Genomic DNA, 22,562 nt, shown 5'->3' with positions numbered 1-22,562 from the left:
TCAAGGAGCTGAGGATTGGGCACTGGGTTGGCAGAGGTGGGCAGATGCATCCCTAGAACCTTCTTCAACTGAATTGTAGAGAGATCCCCTTTTGAATTTTGTTCTCCTCTGAAATCTCACAATTCAAGAAATTCAGTTGGATGTGAATTAGAAAATGGAGTTTGACTACTGTGTCCTCTAGACCTAAATCTTGCTAGAGAGTTCCCTTGGCATAGGAAGAAGTGAAGCTGGACTCTCAGCATATTGCTAGTCAGGGATCTCATCCGAAAGCAAGACCTCTGAGAATGTTTTTGTCTTCCTCCTCCATTTCTTGGTCTCTTCCTGTTAGTCCACCTCCCAGGAGGATTAGTTTGAATTTAAAAAATGATGGGTGGAGATAGAGCAGGAGGTAGCCCTTAGACTACTGAGAAGCTGGACCGAGTCATCGACCAGATGTTTTCCTGAAACACTCGCACCCACAGGCGGGACTGCACCCACCCTCCACCCTTGGAGCTGTTACAAAGCCCACTTAGAGTTAAAAATCAACCAAAACCCAGTGGATTCCATGGAGAAATAATAGAATAGCAACACCAACCAAAGACAGCAGAAAGACAGTCCTTATCCCACCACACAGGGACCTCATTCCAAAAGACATACACTCAACACACACTATTTTGATACATAAAATGAGATTGCATCATTTATTGAGAAGGGTACCAGGACATGAGGCTCTGAAACACACCTCTTTGGAACATGGATTATTCTGAACTAAAAGCCACTGAGAATGAGCAGAGGCAGGAAAAGCTCTAAACATAGGGCACCAAGATTCCTTTTGGGTGGGAAAGTTACATTGATAAAGGAAGCATTCATTTGTGAAAGGCTACTCCCTTTCTGGGACTGAGTTCAGTCTAGAAACAGATCTTTCATTAAGCAGCCCTTGTTTAACATATCTTTCCTGGTCATCCCATGACTTGCTTTCCCCCAACCCCCAGGATCCCTCAGCCCCTTTTTACTTACTTAGCCTAATGTGGTATATAAGCCAGGTTCTAACCACCCCTCCTCACCAGGTGCTCCCCTATGCACATGTTCATGTACTTCGGTGTTTTTCTCTTGTTAATCAGTCTTTTTCCAGTGTAATCACAAGGCTGGAGTACCTAAGATGGGTAGAAGAAAACGTTTTTATTTTTCTCTCCTACAATTGGGTCCTGATTTTTTCATATTTCCATGGCTTGTTCATACCATGATTTACCTATTCATTTTTTTCTTAGACATTTACATTATTTCCAATTTCAGTTTAATATTGTAGTATATAAGCTTATAGTCAAATCTTAGTCCTGATCCTTCATTTTTTTCTTATGAAAAAATTATTCTTGTGGACTTGGGTCAGAATACAAATATTTCCAATGCTTCTGATTCACATGACACATTGTCCACCAGCAATCACACTTATTTGCATTTTCTACTGATGCATTTTTACCCACAACAACACTGGGTGTTTTTTTTATTTTTATTTTTATTTATTTATTTTTTAATATTTATTTTTTAGTTCTCGGCGGACACAACATCTTTGTTGGTATGTGGTGCTGAGGATCGAACCCGGGCCGCACGCATGCCAGGCAAGCGCGCTACCGCTTGAGCCACATCCCCAGCCCACTGGGTGTTTTTTTAAATGAAAATTGAAAATGTATCTGTGTTAAGATGGGCATCTCTGTATAAATAAACTGTATTTTCAAGAGTTCTTATTTAATTGTATCTTTTTTTTTTTTTAGTTTTTTAGTGGACACAATATCTTTATTTTTATGTGGTGCTGAGAATCGAACCCAGTGCCTCACACATGCTAGGCGAGTGAGCTACCACTTGAGCCACATCTCTAGCCCCTTAATTGTGTATTTTATTTTGTGAATTTCTCCTTTTAGGACCTTGACCTATATTATTAAGAAGGTGTCTATCTTTTCTTACTACATTTACAAGAAAAAATAATTTATTTACTTTATATTGTTATTATATTTATATTATTTATTTATGTTATATATTATTTATATTATATTATATTATTTATATTAATGTGATGCTAAGGATCAAATTCAGTGCCTTACACATGCTAGGCAAGTGCTTTGCCACTGAGCTACAGCCCCAGCCCAAGAAAAAAATTAATTTAAAGGATATTAAGCCTTTGTCAAGTATCTTGCAAATAATTTGTCTCTTTTAGTACTTGGCCTTTAAATTTTTAAATAGGTTTTTACATACAAAAGTTTAAAATTTTACAGTCATACCTATGAATCCCTTTCTTTTTCATGGTTTCTGCCCTTGAAGACATGCTCATAACTCCCAATTAATTTAGACGTGAGAGGAGGAGAGTTAAAGTCTCAAAAAAAAAAAAAAAAAAGAACAGAAAGCAGCTTTCCATTTGCTCTGTGAGAGCACTGGAGAAACTATCAGGCAAATGAGAGGAAGAGGAAGCAACCTGTCTTAAAAGCAGAGGCACACTGGGTAGGGTGGTACGTGCCTTTAATGCCACAGAGCCTGAGGCAGGAGGGTGGCGAGTTCAAGACCAGCCTGGGCAAACTAGAGACACTCTGTCTCCAAATAAAAAATAACAAGGACTGAGGATATAGCTCAGTGGTAGAGCATTCCAGGGTTCAATCCCTAGTACCCCACTCCAAAGTTAAAGAGATAGAATAGATTGATCAGAAGTAAACTAAACAATGATTGTCACCAGGGCTAGCTTTAGACGGGTGGCTGGTGGGTTAGTCACTTACAAGCAAATAAGCTACATGCTAATTATTTCTCAGAGTCTACATATACTTTAGGGGGAAAATGTGTGCCTTAAGCTTACTGTATTATTTTTTTAAATTATTACAAAAAAAGTTGGTGTCCTTTAACAGAATTTCGAACTTCACAGAAATTGATACATTAAAAAAGAGACTTTTCCTTCAGCCCCCGACATTCATGTCAGTAAAGGTGGAATGCTTGCCCAGCATGCATGAGGCCCTGGTTTCAATTCCCAGCACTACACACATAAACACGGATTGATAATAATGTAAATTATTGTCTTTTATAATTTTGCAAACCCTATGGTAAAGATGGTGTTTTATGACTAGGATATCTCTATTTTTGGGTGACGTTAGAGTCATGTTTGATGTTTCTTCTATAAGCTGATAATTTATATCCTTTGCCCATTTTAAAAGCTTTTTTTTTCTCATTGATGATTAAAAATTTATGTATAGGCAAGAAATAATGTAAAAAATGAAAAGATGTGACAAAATATTTGCAATATATGTGAAAAGTATAATTTTACATTTTTTATGTAGTCAATGATATTCATCTTTTTTTTTTTTATTACTTTGGGATTGTGTGATACATGTAGTTAGGCCTTCTGTACCCAAAGATATAAAAACGTCTTTCTATATTGTCTTTTAAGCAGTATTACAGTTTTATAGCATTTAAAATTTTAATCCAATTGTCATCTGTCATCATGAGTGTTGTGAGTGAGGGGTTTATTACACAACAGGAGGTGAATACGTTATTTAGGCTTCCTTTCACACAGCAGTAGCAATCCATTGCTTTGACTTCATTGCATTTCCTGGGCAACTTTCTGAGAGATAATATCTGTTTCTGTACCTGACGTTGAAAAACAAAACCTAAAAAAGCACTACTTTTAAAACTTTTGCTCACTGTGTCCTGATGAATCTTCAAACTGAAAACTTCCCTTGGAAATCTGTTCCTGGGCTCTCCATGTTTCTTGTGCCGGATTCACAGGGCATCCTTTTCACAAGACACCCATCTCTGCATCACTTTCTCTCAGTGTCACAAATTTCATCTCTTTCCCCTCCCTGTTCTCTCGTTCTCTGTTTTTCCCTCTCGCTCCCTTTCTTTCACCATCTGCAATGTTGACCACCTTAGATATTTTTCGATCTGGTTGGTTTTCATAGGCTCCATGCCTCTTACATGTTTTGCAACAAGGTTTTATTTACCTAACAGTGAATTTCAAGAGTTGTAAAATATGTGCTAAACAGAAGATTTGGAGATTTTTAAGCATTTACAGCTGAGACTCAATTTGTGTTTCTTCCTTTTTATAACATAAACAATTTTAGAACATTAAAAATATCTTTTCAGGAAAGAGGAAAAATCCATTCCTAATCATTTCATGTGTATACATTTTCCAGTATTTATCATCATAGGATAAATATTTGTATTTTTCTATTCACTTAAGAACAGTTACCCATGTTTCTAGGTGGTTCTGTTAGAGGCAAGATAGCTGAGTGGGTAGAAGATGGGCTGGATCATTGAATTTGGCTCTTTGCTTACAAAAGAACAATCCTGGGCAACTTAACCTTTCTGTTAATTTTCTCTTCAATGGATTGATTCCCTCCCCCCCCTTTTTTTTTTAATTTGGTGAGGATTAAAATGTGGTAAGAGCTGGTGTGGTGGTGCATGCATAGTTCTTGCAAAATGTGGTGGCTCATGCCTATAATCCCAGCGTCTCCAGAGGCTGAGGCAAGGAGGATCACAAGTTTAAGACCAGCTTCAGCAACTTAGTGAAGCCCTGTCTCTAAGTAAATAAATAAATAAAATAAAAAGACGTGGGGATGTAGTTCACTGGTAAAGTATTTCTGGGTTCAATCCCCAGTACTAAGTAAATAAATAAATAAAGTGTGATAACAAAGCACAGACTCATAACCACAACTGTTTCAGCAAAGGAGTGCATCAGAAAGGCTGTATGTGCTAAATGTGTATGTGCATGTTCTATGTTGTCAAAAAAAAAAAAAGCACAAAGGAGAGGCACGTGGTTTAGCATTCAGTGGGGTGGACTCTACCAGTTTCAACCTCAGTTCCTTTTTCAAGAAGAGCTCAGAACTGCCACAAGGAAACTAATCCCAAAGATGAGCCACCGGTGTAAAATCTTGGTCGGCGTTCTTCTGATTTTCAACTTTCCCAACCCAGGTAAGTAAGTGGGTGTGTGGGTCTTCACAGTCACTGTGAGAAGCTTCTTTGGAGACCCTGAAATAGTATCAAAGTTTTCACAGCCTCACTTTCTGGTAGGGAGCCTGAAGACCTCAATGAGTGTCTTGCTTTTTACAGGTTCAGTCTCTAAAGCCATCAAGATTGTCCGAAGTGACTTGGATCAAGAGATCAACCTGGACATCCCCAATTTTCAAATGAGAGATGCTATTGATGACATACGATGGGACAAAGAAGGGATCATGGTTGCACAATTCAGAAGAGGCAGGAAACCTTCCCGGCATAATGAAACCTACGAGATATTAGCAAATGGAACTCTGAAAATTAAACATCTGAAGGGATATTATAATAGTACCTACAACGTAGTTGTATATGATACAGATGGAAAAAGGGTGCTGGAACAATCATTTGATTTGAGGATTCTAGGTAAGTCTCCATTGTCTACATTTTTTTTTCATTTTAACAGGGGTGCTCTTTAGCAAGTTGGGAACTAGTGTTTGTGAAACGTCCCCAATCCTGGCCTCAGCTCTGGGGTAGCGCTACGGGAAATCCAGTGCATCCCTCCTGCCCTGTGGAGACTCCAGTCCTGTGAGTGTGTGTGTGTGGGGGGGTAGGGTCTACACATGGAGAAAAACAACCTCATCTGCCTACAGCCCTCTCTTTGGCTTTGAGGATGTGGAGCTAGGTAAAGAATCTGGATGAAGGTGGCATTAATTAGAAAGGGGACAGGTGGGCACAGGAAAACTGGCTGTCCCCCGTGAGCGAGGTGTGGGCTGGGAAGGACAGGCTGCTTGGAGAGCCAATTTCAGGCGAGGGTACCCTGAAGAGTTTAGATAGCAGGAAAGGGCAGGAAATGATGGATTTAAGGACAAACAGCCTTTGTTTCCAATCTGCTCGATAGCATGGCAATTGAGGTGGAAGGTGATTTTTTGCTGATATGTGAAGAAAATACATATTGCCTGTCGCATCTGCATGTGCTGAGAGGGTAGGAGTGGTGGGTGATGTGGGAGGTGGGGAGACTGGCTGGAAAACTGCTGCTATAATCCTAGCAAGGTGCACAGGGCTGCTGGGTGGGTCTTAACCTTGGTTACCCATGCAAATCAACAGGAACGCTGTTAGAAATGACCAGGGCCGGCTTCCCATCTTAGACCATGTATATCAGAATTATCAGTACGTGGTAATGCTCCCCAGGTGGTTCTGTTTAGTAGCCAAAGTTGGTAATCCCTGGTCTTGAGGATGGAATGAGAAGGGATGGTGATGCTGAGGGTCATGTGTGGGGATACAGGGGCAAGGGGGATTGGGTGAGAAGCAGTAGGAAGAAGAAGGGGAATTGAAATACCACTGAAGCTGGGAGGAAGCTGCTTCCGTGAGCAAACAAACAATTCTGTGCTTCACCCAGGAAATGTCATCACCAGACACAGGGTCCCTTCCTCCTGCCTAGGGTCTCCGTTGGCCCCCAAACCTGGCAGCAGCCCCCTCCCAGAGTTCAGATGCTGTTAACTCTCCTGAAAATGATCCCTTTCCAACACCCTAGTTCTGCAAGCTTGACTGGAAAGAAACTTGGAGGAACTGGCTGGGACTAAGAATAGCCTCTGATCCTGAGCTCTGGGGACTGTGGTGTCTTGAGTTCCCCTAGCATGGCTCAGGTGTCCATGCTGGTACAATCACATCTGGACCGTATTTAGAATCATGGTGATCATAATGGCTTCCAGGTGTCATGGGCTTGCTGACACAATCTTATTTAACGCTCCCAAGAATCCCGACAGCTAGTAGTCATTATCCCCTTATTGTTTATAAGAAAACAGCCTCGGTCAGGAGGAATTTTGTTCAAGTTCTCGTTTCTTGACAGGAACAAAGTCAGGATTCAAACCCAGGGGTCCTCTTGGCAAGGACTGGTCCCTCCCTCCAACTCCCAATTTGGTCGAGATATCAATGTGCCGTCCAAGTTGCCCATTTATTTGTTTATTTTATTTTATTTATTCTAATTTGTTATACATGTCAGCAGAATGTGATTCGGTTCATATTACACATAGAGGGCACAATTTTTCATGTCGGGGGGTTGTACACAAGTAGTCACACCATTCGTGTCTTCATACATGCCAGTTGCCCATTTAACATGTAAAATTCAATAGCCTTACATACATTCGTAGAGCTCTACAACCATCACGACAATCAACATTTTTGTTACCCTCCCCCCAAAAAACCCTGCACCCTTTAAAGACAGCGACTTTACTGGATGTCATTATTTGATTTGTGGTCCAACATCATTACTTGTCCCATAGTTTTGGCAAATGCCTGTCTGGTCTGAGTCTGATTTTTCCCAATATGGTTTAATGTATGGGATTGAAAGTGTTTTGGATTTGGGCTTTTTTAAGATTTTGGAATATTTGCATAGACATAATGAGATATTTGGGGGCTATGACCCAAGTCTAAATATGAACTTCGTTTGTTTCATATGCATTTTGTGCTCATAGCCCAATGGTAATTTTATACAACATTTTAAATAACTTTGTGAATGTGTGATGTGGAATTTTCCTCTTATGTCACCTTGTCATTGCTCAAAATGTTTTGGATTTTAGGGCATTTTGGATTTGAGGATTAGGGATGCTCCACCTGTAATAACTTCAAGGGATATTCAATGAGACCGTGTATGAAGAGGTGCCCTAGACGGCCTGGGACGCTACCCCTGTGTGCTCTGTGCTAACGCCAGGCCCCTGTCTTAGTTCCTCGATGCCACTCGCAGCCTCGGTCATGGTACCCGCATCTACTTACTGAGGAGGCTGCTCCTGTTAGCTGAAGAGGCAGTGGAGGGCCCCATTCAAGCAGATATCAGCAGAGCAGAACTTAATCCTAGCAGCCCAGAATTAAGGTGTTCTCATCTATGAGCAGTACCTAACAATTTGCTGCTATTAACCAGGTCAGGCCATTTCCTAGAACACTCTCTTACAGTGAGGACATGTACAAAGATTCACCATTCGAGGCTATTTGTTTTTTCAGACTTTGTGTTGTTGTTGTTATTATTATTATTATTATTATTATTTTGGTGGGGCTGGGGATTGAACCCAGGGCCTTGTGCATGTGAGGCAAGCACCTTACCAACTGAGCTGTATCCCAGCCCACGTTCGAGGCTATTTGTAACTGCATTGTTTACACTAGTATGATACTGTGTGGACTGAGAAGTCTTTGGCAGTTAGGAACTTAGTAACTATGTCAAGAATGCATCAAATGGTGGAGATGCACATTTATTGATGTTCAGGAAAGAAAGAATTTCATAATATAACTTCTACTGAGAGGGAAAAAGGCAGACTATAAAACCACATAATCCAGTTTTTTAAAAACTTGTAATTTGTTTTAATTAATTATATATGACAGTAGAATACAATTATGAGCTTTGATATAGTATACATAAATGGGTATGATTTCTTCTTTTTCTTTTTTTTAACAATTTTTTGTTGTCAGTTTTATTGAGGTACAATTAACATACAGTAAGATTTGCCAGTTTGTGTGTGTATGTGTGTGTGTGTGTGTATGTGTGTGTGTGTGTGTATGTGGTGCTGGGGATTGAACCCAGAGGCCTTGTGCATGCTAGGCAAGCACTCTACCAACTGAGCTATATCCCCAGCCCTATAATTTCTTCTTTTTCTTTTTTGTTTTAAAGGGGGGGGGAGAGAGAGAGAGAGAGAGAGAGAGAGAGAGAGAGAGAAAGAGAATTTTTTAATATTTTTTTTTTTTTTAGTTTTCGGTGGACACAACATCTTTATTTTATTTTTATGTGGTGCTGAGGATCGAACCCAGCGCCCCGTGCATGCCAGGCGAGTGCACTACCGCTTGAGCCCCTCTTATTTTTCTGATTGTACATGTTATAGAATCACATTGGTCATGCAGTCATATATATACATAAAGTAATAATGTCTGTTTTTTTTCTGTTATCCTTCCTATGCCTATACCCCTCCCTTCCCTTTACTCCTTTCCCCTCCCCTCACTTCCCTCTACCTAATCTAAGGTAACTCTATTGTTCTCTATTGCTCCCACCCCATTGTGAATTAGCCTCCACATATAAGAGAAAACATTTGGCCTTTGGTTTTTTGGGATTGGCTTATTTCACTTAGCATGATATTCTCCAACTCCATCCATTTACCGGCAAATGCCATAATTTCATTCTTCTTTAAAGCTAAGTAAATTCCATTGACTATATATACACCATATTTTCTTTATCCATCCATCTATTGAAGGATATCTAGATTGGTTCCATAGTTTATGTTTTGTGAATTGAGCTGCTATAAACGTTGACGTGGCAGCATTACTATAGTATGCTGATTTTAAATCCTTTGGGTATAAACCCAGGAGTGGGATAATAATACAGTTTTAATTTTTAAAATATCATTGATATACATGTTCATGCATAGGAAATAGCTAGTAAAGATATACATCAAAATATTCAATGCCAGGCGCTGAGGCACACACCTGTAATCCCAGCAACTCAGGGGGCTGAGGAAGGAGGATCAAGAGTTCAAAGCCAGCTTCAGTTACTTAGTGAGGCTTTAGGCAATTTAGTGAGACACTGTCTCAAAATAAAAATGACTTGGTAATCTTGGTACCAAAAAAAGAAAAAAAAATACTAATAATTATTAACTATGGGTAGTGAAATTGCATGTAATATTTTTTGTGTGTTTTAAACTATTTTATATTTTATCAGTTTTTACCATGATGGGATATTACCAATTAGGAGACTCTAGATAGACACCTTGACCCCAGCCCTAGACTACTACTCTAGAGCGTGGTGACGCATCTCCATTTTCTTCATCCTGGGCTACACAGAATCTCAGGACAGGAAGAAATCATTTCTGCACGCCCATACATATTTGGTCAGCAATGAAATTTGACTGAGTTGGAAAGTATTTTCATCTGAAAGACAGAGAGGGAGGGAACTGTGAAAAAATAAGCTGTCTCTCTGCATAACGAATGGAGAGAAAATGAAAGGGAAGACTGGGTCAAGAGAGTCAAGGGCAAGAAAAAGAACAGAGGAGAAGAAAAGAGGTCACCCAGCTAGGGAGAGGAGGCCTGGGATGAAGACCTGCCTTACCTAAGGCCACCGCTGGGCTGATTTCTGAATCAGACCTTAAATATAATCACCTCAGAAAAGGAGAGGCAGGGATTTTTCTGGTTATGAACATAAGCACTGCTACCAGTTATGTGCACCAGGGTTTGTCACATGTCATCGTTTTGTGACAGGTGGGGAATATTTTTTTTTTTTTTATCATTCTCTCAAAGATGAGGTCCAGCAAGGCACAGAGAATGACCAAGCAGCTCTGGGCTGGGAAAGGACAGAGCCAGGTCTCTGGTTTCCCAACTTGAGCCCTTCCTCTGTAAGCCTTGAGCTCCTTACGCACCCATGTGCCCACCTGGCTCTCTGCTCCCAGGACCCCAGCGGGGGGGGGGGGGGTACATGGTCAAGATCCCAGGCCACAGGTTTACCTGTTCCTCCAGGGCAGGGTCCCTGGCTGCTCTGGAAGGAAGGCAGGATGTGGTAACTTCTTAACTGTACTCCTGAACTTGAACTTGGGGTGGGGCAGGCTCCTCTTTTGATCTGCCATTTTTAAATGAGCACCCTAAAACAACTCATTGAACCTCTCAAGAGTGAGTCCAGGACTTTCCATCTGTCATGGGAAGAAAAACCTCAGCCTCTCTGTCATAACGAAATGATACCAAGTATGTAAAACTGTTTTAAGGTACAAAACAGTACAAAAACAATAACTACTATATGCTTTTAAACAGTATAATGTATCTAAAAACTCACCAGAAGTTAAGTTTGTTCTGCATGTTCTACATAAATAAAAAACAAATTATTTTCAAAAAATTGCTAGGGAATTCAAAAATTGTGCCCCTGTCTCAAACTGACTCCATTCCCCACTGTCTAAATATTAAAATCAGAAAATTGACTAATATATTGGGATTTTTATTTATTTTATAGAGAAGGTCTCAACACCCAAGATCTCCTGGGATTGTCACAGCACAAACCTGACCTGTGAGGTAATAAAAGGAACTAACCCTGAATTAGTTCTGTATCAAAATGGGAAACAGCTCACTCAAGGTCATCTGAAGGTCATTAGATACCAGTTGACCAACCTAAATGCAGCGTTCAAGTGCACGGCAAGCAACGGAGTCAGTGAGGAGTCCACCGTGGCAGCCATCAGCTGCTCAGGTACGTGGGGGCATCGGGCAGGGTGTCCCAGATTCACAAACACAGTCTGCCAGGCCTGTGGGCACAGTGGCAGGTGCCACTTCTGCCCAGGGCACAGGTGTCTGGGGTGGGAGACAGCGTTGGCTCAGGATGGGAAGTGACAGGTGTACCTCTCCCTCTTAGAAGCCTTCAAGGGAAGCCTTCAGGAAGGGGTGTTCCATGTGACCCACCTCAGGAGACTTCCAGGGAGTGTGTGATTTGACCGCAGAGAGTCGCAATCATCCTCTTCCAGGAAAAACAATTGCTGTATTGAAGAGGGAGAAGGAGAGGCAGAGATCATGGCCTTGCAAACCCCCATTTCCCTGAGGGGCAGACTGACTTGCCCAACACCTCTCTGCTCATTAGTGACTGTGATGATCAAGACAATCAGAGGAGTGGGTTCTTGGGCCTAGTTCCAGGCTTGCTTGCATGGGCTGTTGGGCTGCCTGAAAACAGGGCTTTCTAAGCTTCCTTTGGAGCCTTCTGAGAGACAGCAAGAGTGAGTGACGGAAACAAAAGCCACAGTCTTTTTATGACTTCGTCTCCTTTTTGATAGCCCCTCCCTTCTGCTGGACTTTATGCCTTAGCAGTAAGTGCAGCCCACACTCAGAGGGGACGGCGCAGAGGCAGAAATGCCAGGAGGCAGGGGTCACTGGAGGCCGACTATCAATCAGATGGTCAGCCAACCACAAGCTTAGACCAGTGTCACTCTGCCCCGTCGTGTGGGCCACCATCAGCCATTGTGTCCCATCCTCCACTTCAGGAGGGCCTTGGTTGGAGATGCTAGATTTAATAAGTAAAAATATGGCGTACTTCCAAACGTGGCATACTTATGCTAAAAGTCATTCATTGTTTATTTGAAATTCAGATATAACTGACCTGTGTTCTGTCTGGCAATCCCACCCTTCACACTTGTTTTAACTAGATCCCACCATTAAGGAGGGCGGAAGGCAGCCACACGCATGTCCCTTGTAGAAGGTGCAGAGCAGGAGCTGGTCCAGGAAATGGCCACTGAGGAGATGGGAGGAACACCTCGGGTGGAAGAGAAGGAATGGGCTGCCCTTAAAGACCCTAAAAGGGATTTGGACATTTCACTCTAAAAGGCCAAGACTGAGAGGATCAGTGGCAGATGCTAACCATTTAGCTTGAATAAGGTCTACTTAAGACCCTGGGAGGAATTAGCACATTAGACAAGAAATACTCCATCCACAAACTCATGCACAGAGGAGGTGTAGGAGGGAGGTGTGGTTGCATCTAGAGAACCCGAGAACCTGGGTTTTTTTTTTGTTGTTGTTGTTGTTTAATTTTTTAAAACGTGTTCTTTTGAGTTACTCACGACAGTAGAGTGCATTATGCCATAGCATACATACATGGAGTATAACTTCCCATTCTTGTGGTTGGACATGATGTGGAGCTACCCTGATCTTGTAGTCACATATGAACATAGGAAGGTCACGTCCGATTCATTCTACTGTGAGGACCCGTTTTTAAATGACAAACCAAAGCTGCCTCTAGGGCAAGGTGGAATGTCCCTACAGAGAGCACTACCAGGTGTCAGGGGACCATACTGGACAGACCTGAGCATAGAACTGTGGGAGGCACCATCTGCATTCCCAAGTGTGCCTTGGTTAAGGGGACGAGCCTCCTACCCACAGACTCTAAGGGAAAATGGCCAGTGTCTTTGTGGCCTACACACGTGTCCCCAGCTCACCCCAGGCCTGCCCTTCCCTACCTGGGTCAATCTTGAGCAGTCTTCAGCTTAGCAGGAGACAGAGACCCCAGATTCTTTCCTGGCCCAGTTTCAATGGTAGAGGATTCTGGCTGCTTATCTAGTGGACGCTTCTTCATAGGCAGAGCTCAGAGAGGTTATATAATTGGCAGGCAGAGAATGGGTGAGAGAGAGACTGCAGGAAGGACAGTCAAGGATGAATAAACCAGCACAGTTTGAAACCCTGTTCAGTTTGGTGTCTGAGCCTCTGGCGGGATCCCTGGGGCCCGTCCTGGGTCTGTGTGTAACAGCCTCCTCCTAGGATCTTTTGGCTGCAGAAGTGTTTTTGTGATGCTGGGCTTAGCTCCAGTCCCCTGACCCCCCAACCCCAGCTGCTGCTCTTTAACTGCTATTGACTCACCAAGGGCAGATGGCCCAGCAGCCCTCCTTGGGAAACTGCTGCGAAAAACACTAGTGCAAAGAGCACTAGTAAAAGCAAGACCTCACATTTGTGTGTTGTTTTACAGTTTATAAAGCACTTTTCCATCCATTATCTGATTGACTTCCAACAGCCACCCTGTGATGTAGGTCTCATTGTTTCCATTTTACAAAGAAGGAAGGAGGCTCCGAGAGGTGGAGTAACTTGCTAAAGGTCACACAGCTCTTGTCTAAAAGACCCGGACCAAACCCCATTTCCCTGAACACTGAAGTCTTGGTTTTCCTTATTGTGTTGCAGTGACTGAAGTTCTAGGAACTGAAGATCCCAGCCACTGCTGTTGCGGGCTCGGTGAACTTCTCTCACGGGTCTGGGGGAAAGTCTGGGAGGAGAGAGGGCTGGGTTGCATCAGTGAATTAATTTACCCTGAGTGTTTGGAAACTGCCTGATCAAGAGGGTAAGAAAGAATAGGCCCCAGAGGGAAGCCAGAGATGAAAGAGCAGGAAGACAGCAGAGACAGCCAGAGACCAGAGGCTGCTTAGAGGAACCAGTCACAAACAGATACTGTGTGGCCTCAGGCAACTCATCCTCCCTCTCTGGACCTTATCTTTGAAACTCATCCTCCTTCCTTCTATAGAGATGACACTTAGATTATCTCTAAACTACTCTGGTCTAAAATTCTGTGATGCTCAGCTGGGGAAGTGGCTCCGTGGCAGATTGCTTGCCTAGCTTGTTGTGAAACCCTGGCTGGGGTCTCATCCCCAGCCTCACCAAGACAAATAAAAATTAAAAAATGAATAAAATGTCATGATGCTCTCCTCGGCGAGTGGGCAGGGATGGACAGGCCTCGGGGCATGAACAACCAGGGAGTTCTAGTCTCAAGGTTCCCAAGGACTACAGAGGCCACTTACCCCTTGGCCTCTTCTAGGCATGGACCCAGTTCGCCACCCTCCTTAAGCTTGGCCCTTTGTGACCTTGAATGGTACCATCAAGCTCTTCTTTCTTCTTCAAGTGGGAAGCTGGGGTCCTTAGCCTGAAGCAATGAAATGGGCTGCCCGGGACCCCTTCCTCCCCACTGAGCCCCCTGTCTCTTCTCTTTCAGGGGAAGGTCTGAACATCTATCTCATCGCTGGTGTCTGTGCGGGAGGCCTCCTCCTGTTCTTTGTGGCGCTGCTCATTTTCTATGTCAGCAAGAGGAAAAAGCAGAACAGCAGGCGCAATGGTGAGCTCCCCCTCTTTTGTGCCACCCCAGGCCGCAGCAAAATCCCCATGGAGTCATCTCAAGGGGATGGCACCTTGGGTCTTCAAAGAAAAGAAGGAGATGGTTTCAGAACATCAGGCGGGGAACCAGAAGCTAGAGCTTGTTCCATTTTGTGGTTAGCTTGAATTCTGGAAAAAAAAAAAGCATTCTTGGGGCCCACAGTGAGGGAGTTTGGGGAGCTACATCCTGGCTGGTCTCATCGGAATCCCTGCTTGAGGGTGAGTGTGTCTAAGGCTGGCGCAGAGAGATGCCAAAGGGACTCACAGCTCCAGGTGGGTAGAAAGATTCATTCGAAAATACCTTGTCCATCTGCAGACCTTGAGTGGCCCACAGCCTGGTCAAGACCAAGCTCCTGGGAACTAGGTAACTAGGGGTGTGGCTCATGTAGTGCTCTTGCCTTTGGGCTAGGCCCTGGGTTCCCTCCCCAGCAATACAAAAAAACAAAACCCCCCAAACAGGTCTCTGTACCCCCTTTTCTAACTGATTGTTCAGGAGGGATGCATTAGGGATGGGGGTGCTGTTTCCTTGGGTCAGTCCTGTCTCGCAACCCACCAAACATGAAAAGGTCATGCTCATGAGTGGAGATCCAGACCACCTAAGGCAGATCACATCAGGGAGGGACAGACCAGGTGTCCCTGTAGGTGCAGGGTTGGGGTATCAGCCACAGTTGGGCATGCAGCTGTGCAGGCAAGCCGTGGAGTCCTGTGTCATCTCTGGTTCATAGCAGGACTGCGGGCCCCTCACCAGGCCACTCCCACCAGCTGCTTCCCGCACAGCCCGGGGGACCTGGTGTGCAGCCACCCAGGATCCTCAGGCCCTGCACCCTTTGGCGTTGACGCCTTACTTCAGACGTCTTTCCACAGTTCTCCCTCAGCCACCCCTTCAGGTGGCCACCCCCAGCCCCCCTCACCATACCCCACGGGGGAGCTGGGCACGTCTTTCTAAATTTATAACAGTTCCTTGGTGAGTCCCTCAAGTGCCATGGCTTCCTCAGCTCTGTGCCTTGCTCAGCCTGTCTTCCCTACAAAGGTCCTTTCTTATCACCCATGGTCAACGACCATGCTGTCTTCCAAGGTAGACCTCCCAGGTCTCCCCAAGACAGAGCAACCCCTGATCTCACCAGGCTGAAGGGACCCACCTGATAATTAGCTCATGTTGACAAAGAAACTGATCTCTAGGCTTTGCACTCACCCTCCCACCCAGCCTCCAGTGGCCTTGGGAGAGAAAACACCAGCTCAGGTGACAGCCTCACCCCCATCAGGGAGGCTACATTCTTTGCCTCAAGCTCTGTGACCAGGAAGCTGAGTCAGGATCAGGGGGAGGCCAGGAGCCCAAGGGCACAACCTTTAAGGAGGCCCTCGCCTTCCTCTTGCATGCCCCGGAAGTGGACACCTCCTTAAATCCCACACCCTCTGCGCTTCCTTTGTCTCACCTCAGTGCCAAGCCTGGGTGAGTAACAAGGAGATGCAGGTGAAGGAAAGGGCCGATGAGCCGAGAGGAACTCCTGGGAGCAGGTGTGGACGTTACTGGAGTGGACATGCTGGGGACCGGCGTGCTGCTCTGACCAGGCAGGTTGCGCAGAGCCACAGCTGATTTGTCTGTCCGAACCTGCCCCAGAGCTTAGCCACTAGGCCACACCCTACTCCTCACCCTGCGACTGTGGCTCTTGGCACCTCTCTGGTGGCCCTGTGCAATCCTGAGACTGGTATTGTGATTTGCTGTCCTCACTTTGTCTTACGTGATTTTAGACTTCCTGAGGACAGTGTGTCTGAGTCATGATTGCCACTTAGTAATAGTGCCTAACACCTAGGAGGTCAGCAATCAGTGTAGGAGGAGCAAACAGATGAGAAGCAGGACAGACACTAATCACAAATGGCAGCCCAAGCTTGCCACCTGCGGTGAAGCAGGGCAGCTCACTGCTCCATACCCAGAACTGGGACTGAGGGTCAAAGTCTTCTCTGCATCCTCCTGAGCATAACTTCAGCTACCACTGGGCACCAAAGATGGCAGACAGGATGCATTCTGTCCTTTCTGGGCCCTTCTGTCTAGGCGCTTAGAGCACCTGGGCCACACAGATGTCAAAACCACATTATCTGACTTTGAGCCTTCATGTTCAAAGCCGCCTGATGTTTGTGTTTCCAGCAGCCGGCGGAGTCTGACTGGATTGGCATCATCTGCCTGCACTTACAGGTGATGCTCAGAGGGACTGTGCTTCCCAAGCCACAGCACCATAAAGGTGCAAGAGATCGCTAATTTACCCCAGGGGGGGTCTACTCCCGCCTGCCTCTGCAGCCTGTGAGGATGGTCTTGTACATGGGACTGGAATACCTAACTCCTAGCCTGGAGGCCAGAGGGGGCCAGCAGAGCCCCCTCTGTCTATGGCAGCGAGGCAGCCTCACAGATTTCCTTTGTGACTTGAAAGCAGTACAGGAAAAACTACTATATTCTGATTAGTCCTGGGCTGTCTTCATGGGCTAAAGTCACACAAAGCAGAAAAATCCCAAAAGGGTGAGGGAAGAAGAATCTTTCCCTCCTTGGCCCAAGAGGATGGGTCTTGTGCACAAATTTCCAAGTAACTAGTCAATTTCTGAGGACTAAAAAGCCCCTTGTGTGTGCTCCAACCTGTCAGAATGTAGGTTGCCTGACAACAGACTGAGTAGGAGCATATCCACACAGAGACCTGTCAGAAGGAATGTAGCTCCTCTGAGACGACTCAGATTCCCCGACAACAGACTCTGATCACGAGGTTTGCTCTCAGGACCCAGTGTCTAGGATGGTCCGGTACCGAGGCAGACCTGGGTTTGAGTGTTGTCTGCTCTCTGGTTCGAGCACCAAGCTCTCCCTGCTAGGTGCCTTCCCCGCTCTGTGTCCCTGAATTCTGCAAAGCCCTGGGGTCTCCCTCCAGCTTGTGGTCAGCATTTCTCCTGCCCCAACAAGACTGAGAGTTCTTGGAGCCTAGGGACAGCTCTGTCCCTGCTTCCTCTTGGCTTCCTCCAAAGCCTTGCCCCTCTGAGGCGCTCCATAGTTCCCCGGATCACCTCTTGCCAGAATAAGCTCTTGAGTGATTTTGTCATTGCAGATGAGGAGCTGGAGGTAAAAGCTCACAGAACCACCTCTGAGGACAGAAGCCCAAAGCCCAGCCAGATCTCTACCTCACCTCCTCCAAATCCAGCAGTTTCCCAACCTCCGCCACCACCTGGTCATCGTGTCCAGACACCTGGTCCTCGTCCGTTGCCTCCTGCTCATCGTGTCCAGCACCAGCCACAGAAGAGGGCTCCCCCATCAGGCACACAGGTTCGCCAGCAGAGAGGCCCTCCCCTCCCCAGACCTCGAGTGCAACCAAAACCTCCCCGTGGAGCGGCAGAAAATTCACCGTCCCCTTCCTCCGATTAAAACTGTCCTTTCCAATGAAAAGGCTCTTTGGAGTTCTCAGCTCTGGGTGTGCAGGTCCACTTTTCCATCAAACGTTGGCAACACGTAAGACTTTGTCACCTCCCAGGGCTTGCAGGCCATGGTCCTGCTGGCCCTTTGTAATTCAGCCATGTGGTTGAAGATCCGTGGCCTCTTCATAGATCTGTGTCACCGAGAAGAGAGAAACAATGGGAGTGTGATTGTGAGGATGATTCATGACAGTGCACAAAACTCTTGGCAATCTCGTCTCCCTCTCAGATCCCGTGCAGATGCCATATGCCCCGGGGTTACTTGGGTTTGTGTCCCCTACAGGCCTCCCATCTGCTCAAAGGACTTTCAGCTTTCCTGGTGGACACTTGCTCCCCATCCTTGAGGAGGAGTGAAATAACAGCTTAGCTTTGACCCTGGGGTCTGCTCACTGAAGGACACAGCTGGGTGTTACTCGGAGGAAGCTGCAGGATGAGAAGGAGCCTCGTTGGTGTGGCATCACCCGAGCCACCAGCATCCCCACTAGAGTGGCCAGAACATTCTCCCCTGCCCCTCCCCAGGTCTCAGAAGCAAAGCTGGGTCCATCTACGTGGCGATTTATGAACCAACACCTCTAAGCACAAACTTCAACGTGAGTCACCAGAAAGCTTAAGTGTTGGGGCCTCCCTGTCCTGAGCCATCACTAGTGGTCTGGATGATCTGTGGAGTCATCCTTGAAAAGAGGAATCCAGGAATATCCGAGGCACTGTGAGCTCATCAGGCAACACACACGAGGGCCGGCTGAGACAACTGCGATCAAACCAATCCTGAGTCTCACAAATGACCAGTAAGAAGACAGAGGCCATCCCCAGCCGGCTGACTGCAAGCTGCACTTTGGAAGAAGTGGGGAGATAAAGAAGAGTTTTTGGTTGCAGTTCTAAAACAAGAGGCTGCGAGGACTCCTGCTTTGAAGCGTCAGTGCCAGGCTTGTGGTGCCGTCTGCCCACCTTCTCCTGGGCTCCTTGAACCTGTTAAACCTTGTTAACTCTGGCAGGAAGCTCTGGGGGCAGACCACAAAGACAAAGTATGTTCAGGACTTCCTGTGAGAGCTCACTGAGAGTTGAAAGGCTTTTTTTCCTCTGAATCTGGGCATCTATTGTTTCAGAACCCAGAGTTAATTATAAAGGGCAGTGATGAATTGAACGCCAGAGGCTCCTGAGACTCACACACACAATCCGCTGGGTAACACTCTTTACAGCGTCTGCGGGAGGAGTATGTGGGTCCTGGCGCTGCCTCTGTCTCAGTCTTCTTCTGTTTTGGGTGCCAGGGATCGAACCCATGACCCAGGAGCACTTTGCCACTAAGCTATATCCCTTGCCCTTTTTTAATTTATTGACTTTTAAAATTTTGAGACAGGGTCTCACGGAGGCTGAGGGTCTCACGAAGTGGCTGCGGCTGGCCTCGAACTTGCGATCCTCCTGCTTCAGCCTCCCTAGTAGCTGGGATTACAGGGGTACACTTCCGTACCTGGCCTGTCTCAATCCTCATTGCAGTCCTGAGTGATTTATTCCACTGGCCGTCCTGGTAGAAGAGCTCCTATCCTTCCCTTTACAAAGCCTTCCCTGGCCTCCAGCCCTATACCCTGCCTTTCTTCTATAGCTACCTGGGGTGACATGCGGTAACAGAACATATACAGCCTGTAACTCTTGAGTCCTTCACCATTCATTCATTCCACAGTTGCTGAACTTCTAGTATGCATCAGGCTCCGGGGTAGGCTGCTCGAGGGACACAGAGGTATACACTTACATCTCTGCTTTCAGGGACGACACATGGAGTTGGGGGCAAGTGTAACACAGTGTGATAGATAAAGGTCAGAGACAAGCACAGGAGCCCAGAGAAAGCCTTTTAGTCTAGACTTTTAGTAGGACTGGGTGACGCAGAGGGCTTCCTAGAGGGGGTGACGTTTGAGTTGAGTTGTGCTAGAAGACTGTCCATGCAGAGGGAACAGCAACGGCAAGGCTTATGTTGGCTACCTGTTCGCACAAGTATGTTGTTCCTCCTTCAGCTACTGTGCTTCATCCATTTGAAGGCATCATTTTAAGTAGCATATACACCATGCAAAGGAAAAAACACTCTCGGTTCCACGATAGCAAGTGCTAAGGTACCATAAAAGTTGTAGGCACACCTCTGTTATGGGAGATGTGAAAACATGAAAAGAGCACATTTTAGAATGAATGAAATACACAGTTTTTGAGAACAGTGACCATCGCCCAACTTGGCCCACAGCGCCATATTGAAAGTATCCTGAGCCACCTGGCCAATGGGTGAGTACAGTCCTGACGAGAGGAAGGGAAGGGAATGTACGGCGTCTACAGCGCACACACTCCTGCCCTGCTGGAGTCTCCACTGAGAGGCAGGAAACAGGCCTGGCCTGAGCTTCGTTCTGCCACCATTCACCTGTTTGACATTGTACAACTGCCACTGTCCCTGACACAGAGCGTGACAATTGGTTAGCCCAGCTGCATAAGAACAGCTTGTGACACTTGAGGAAAAAAAAAAAAAAAAAAAAACAACAGATGATTCAAGTAGGTTAGGTAGGAGACCAAGCACCTGGGGTTTTTTTGATTGTTTGTTTGTTTGTATTTTGTGGCTCTGAGAACCCAACCTGAGCCTTGCCCTGTGGTAGCAAGTGCTCCACCACAGGGCCACACCCCGGTCCAACGTCTGTATTTCTTTTAAAAATAATCTCAACAGGCATTCAAGTTGGAGAACCGCAGGTCTACTGGCCCTCAAATTATTAATTATCAATGATTGTTCAAAACAATGATTTTATAGAGAATGCATTATTATGAGAAAAAGAAAAACAGTTATAGCACATTTAACTAATTCTTAGAAACTCTCTAATACAAGGAAGCTGGCCATGTTGGGGAAAAGTATTCACATAATTTATAGGAATGGAACATCCTACGGGGTCACGTGAAGATAGAACACGTGGTGTGGGGGACAGCCTCCCTACCATCCCCCCAAATCGCAGTCTCCTCCTAGCTGTTGGGTCAGCTTAGCTTCAAGGGGGTCCCAGCTGTAAGCTGGTGGCTTCATGTCAGTCCTCCTGTCCGTCTTCTATCACTCATTCTCCAGTGTCAGTCCGGCTCAGGACTCACCTGCTCACTGGACTTCTGTCACTCTAAGTGCACCAGTGTTGCCACCTCAGGACCATTACGCATGCTGTTCCCACTGCCTTTTCTTTTCAGCTGCCCCCTCACCAGTCCTCTCTCTTCTCTGAAGACAGCCACAGGTCCTCTTTAGAAAGACCTTTGTTGACTCCTAAATTCCACCACAGCGGGATTCTTGTGAGACCTTCTCATTCTGTGTCTGGTTCTGTGGCCCTCAAGTTCTGACCCACAGACCCTGGAGCCAAAGAGTTCCGAGTCTCTCTCTGACATTGTAATCTCTGAAAAGTTAATTCAGCCTCCGTGAATACATGGTTTCCTGGTGGATGGAACCAGGAAAACACCTCGCAGAGTTATTCTGAATGGAAACCAACGTCTGTAAATGTAACTAGTGTATCCCTGTGTACAGAATATATCTGAAAACTTGATTGTTATTTCAAGAAGGAATGTCCTACAGACATAAATGTTTCAGTTATTGGGGAAACAGATAGCCTGTTATAAATTAATAAATAAATACTCCCTAAAGTGGCTTAGTCTTCTCTGAGTTTGATTCATCGGAATCCGTTTCCTAACATTGATCACCTGGGACCTGGGGAAAGTTCTACACCTGAATCAAAAGCTAGAGAACGGATCTGGAGACTATGTCACAGAGCTGAGACTGAGCCACCAGCCTGCTGTTACTTCCCTGTGCCTTAAACAGGATGGTCCTGATATCATATCTGGACTTCACCCTACAGTTTATTCCTGGCAACCCAGAGCTAGGGGCAAAGGCAGATTCTCAATAGCAGAACTAGATCCATCCGCTGGTCAGAGATGGCCTAAGAGAAGTACTCACAGCTAGTGTTTAGGGGTGGATAATTTAACCTTCAGAGACTCAAGCACATAGTCAACCAGCCCCAGAGGGCCAAAATCAACGGGCACAGCAGGGTCCCACCACAGTGACGGGGTACCTAGATTGCACAGAGCTGCCATCAGGGCAGGGGAAGGGGTAATAGTAGACAGGGAAATTTCAGTTACAGATAGCAACTTCACTAATGCCTCGGGCTTTACTCTTCACTGAAACCCTTAAAAATTACTTTAAACTTAATAAAAATAAGACATAAACCACAAGGACCGAGGTCAGGGGAAGAAACAATAGCAGGATCTCAGGAGTCGAATCAATCCCAAGGCAGCAATGAGGAAAGTCAAGGTGCAAACTAATTCATCCCTAAAATCCACAAAAGGCATAGGTCTTGGTGGCACTGGGTCCCTCTAGATGGAGGAATAAGGTGGAGCTGCGCTGGAAGGACAGGTGAAAGTTCTGTCTCAGAGGTAATTAGACCCCAGATTCTCTTCCCGGTACCATGAAGATCATCACTGTCCGGCAGGAACCTGGGGTTTATGCTCTGGGGATGGTAGATGGACAGTCTCTGAATGGTGGATGCCATGCATGGTTGACAGCAGGGGAG

The 22,562-nt window shown here is 45.7% G+C and overlaps 1 protein-coding gene and 1 long non-coding RNA gene across 2 annotated transcripts; one reads left to right on the top strand and one right to left on the bottom strand.

The window, feature by feature from the left end:
• Positions 1 to 4,801: 4,801 nt before the first annotated feature.
• CD2 (CD2 molecule) lies at positions 4,802 to 20,517 on the top strand. Its single transcript, XM_081307625.1, has 5 exons — positions 4,802 to 4,923; positions 5,062 to 5,367; positions 10,913 to 11,143; positions 14,408 to 14,527; positions 17,646 to 20,517. Exons 1-5 carry the CDS (start codon positions 4,863 to 4,865, stop codon positions 17,957 to 17,959), a joined length of 1,032 nt encoding a protein of 343 aa, XP_081163751.1. The 5' UTR covers positions 4,802 to 4,862; the 3' UTR covers positions 17,960 to 20,517.
• Positions 9,858 to 13,162, bottom strand: LOC308656493. The gene is made up of 3 exons (XR_014023734.1): positions 12,894 to 13,162; positions 11,353 to 11,426; positions 9,858 to 10,598 (listed from the first exon to the last, which is right to left on the bottom strand). It is a non-coding gene; the product is annotated as an uncharacterized lncRNA (long non-coding RNA).
• Positions 20,518 to 22,562: the final 2,045 nt, after the last annotated feature.

The sequence above is a fragment of the Spermophilus citellus genome (assembly GCF_964194105.1).
Source record: "Spermophilus citellus genome assembly, chromosome: 9".
In the NCBI taxonomy this organism is placed as follows: Eukaryota; Metazoa; Chordata; class Mammalia; order Rodentia; family Sciuridae; genus Spermophilus; species Spermophilus citellus.
This window is presented reverse-complemented; position numbering and strand designations above follow the sequence as displayed.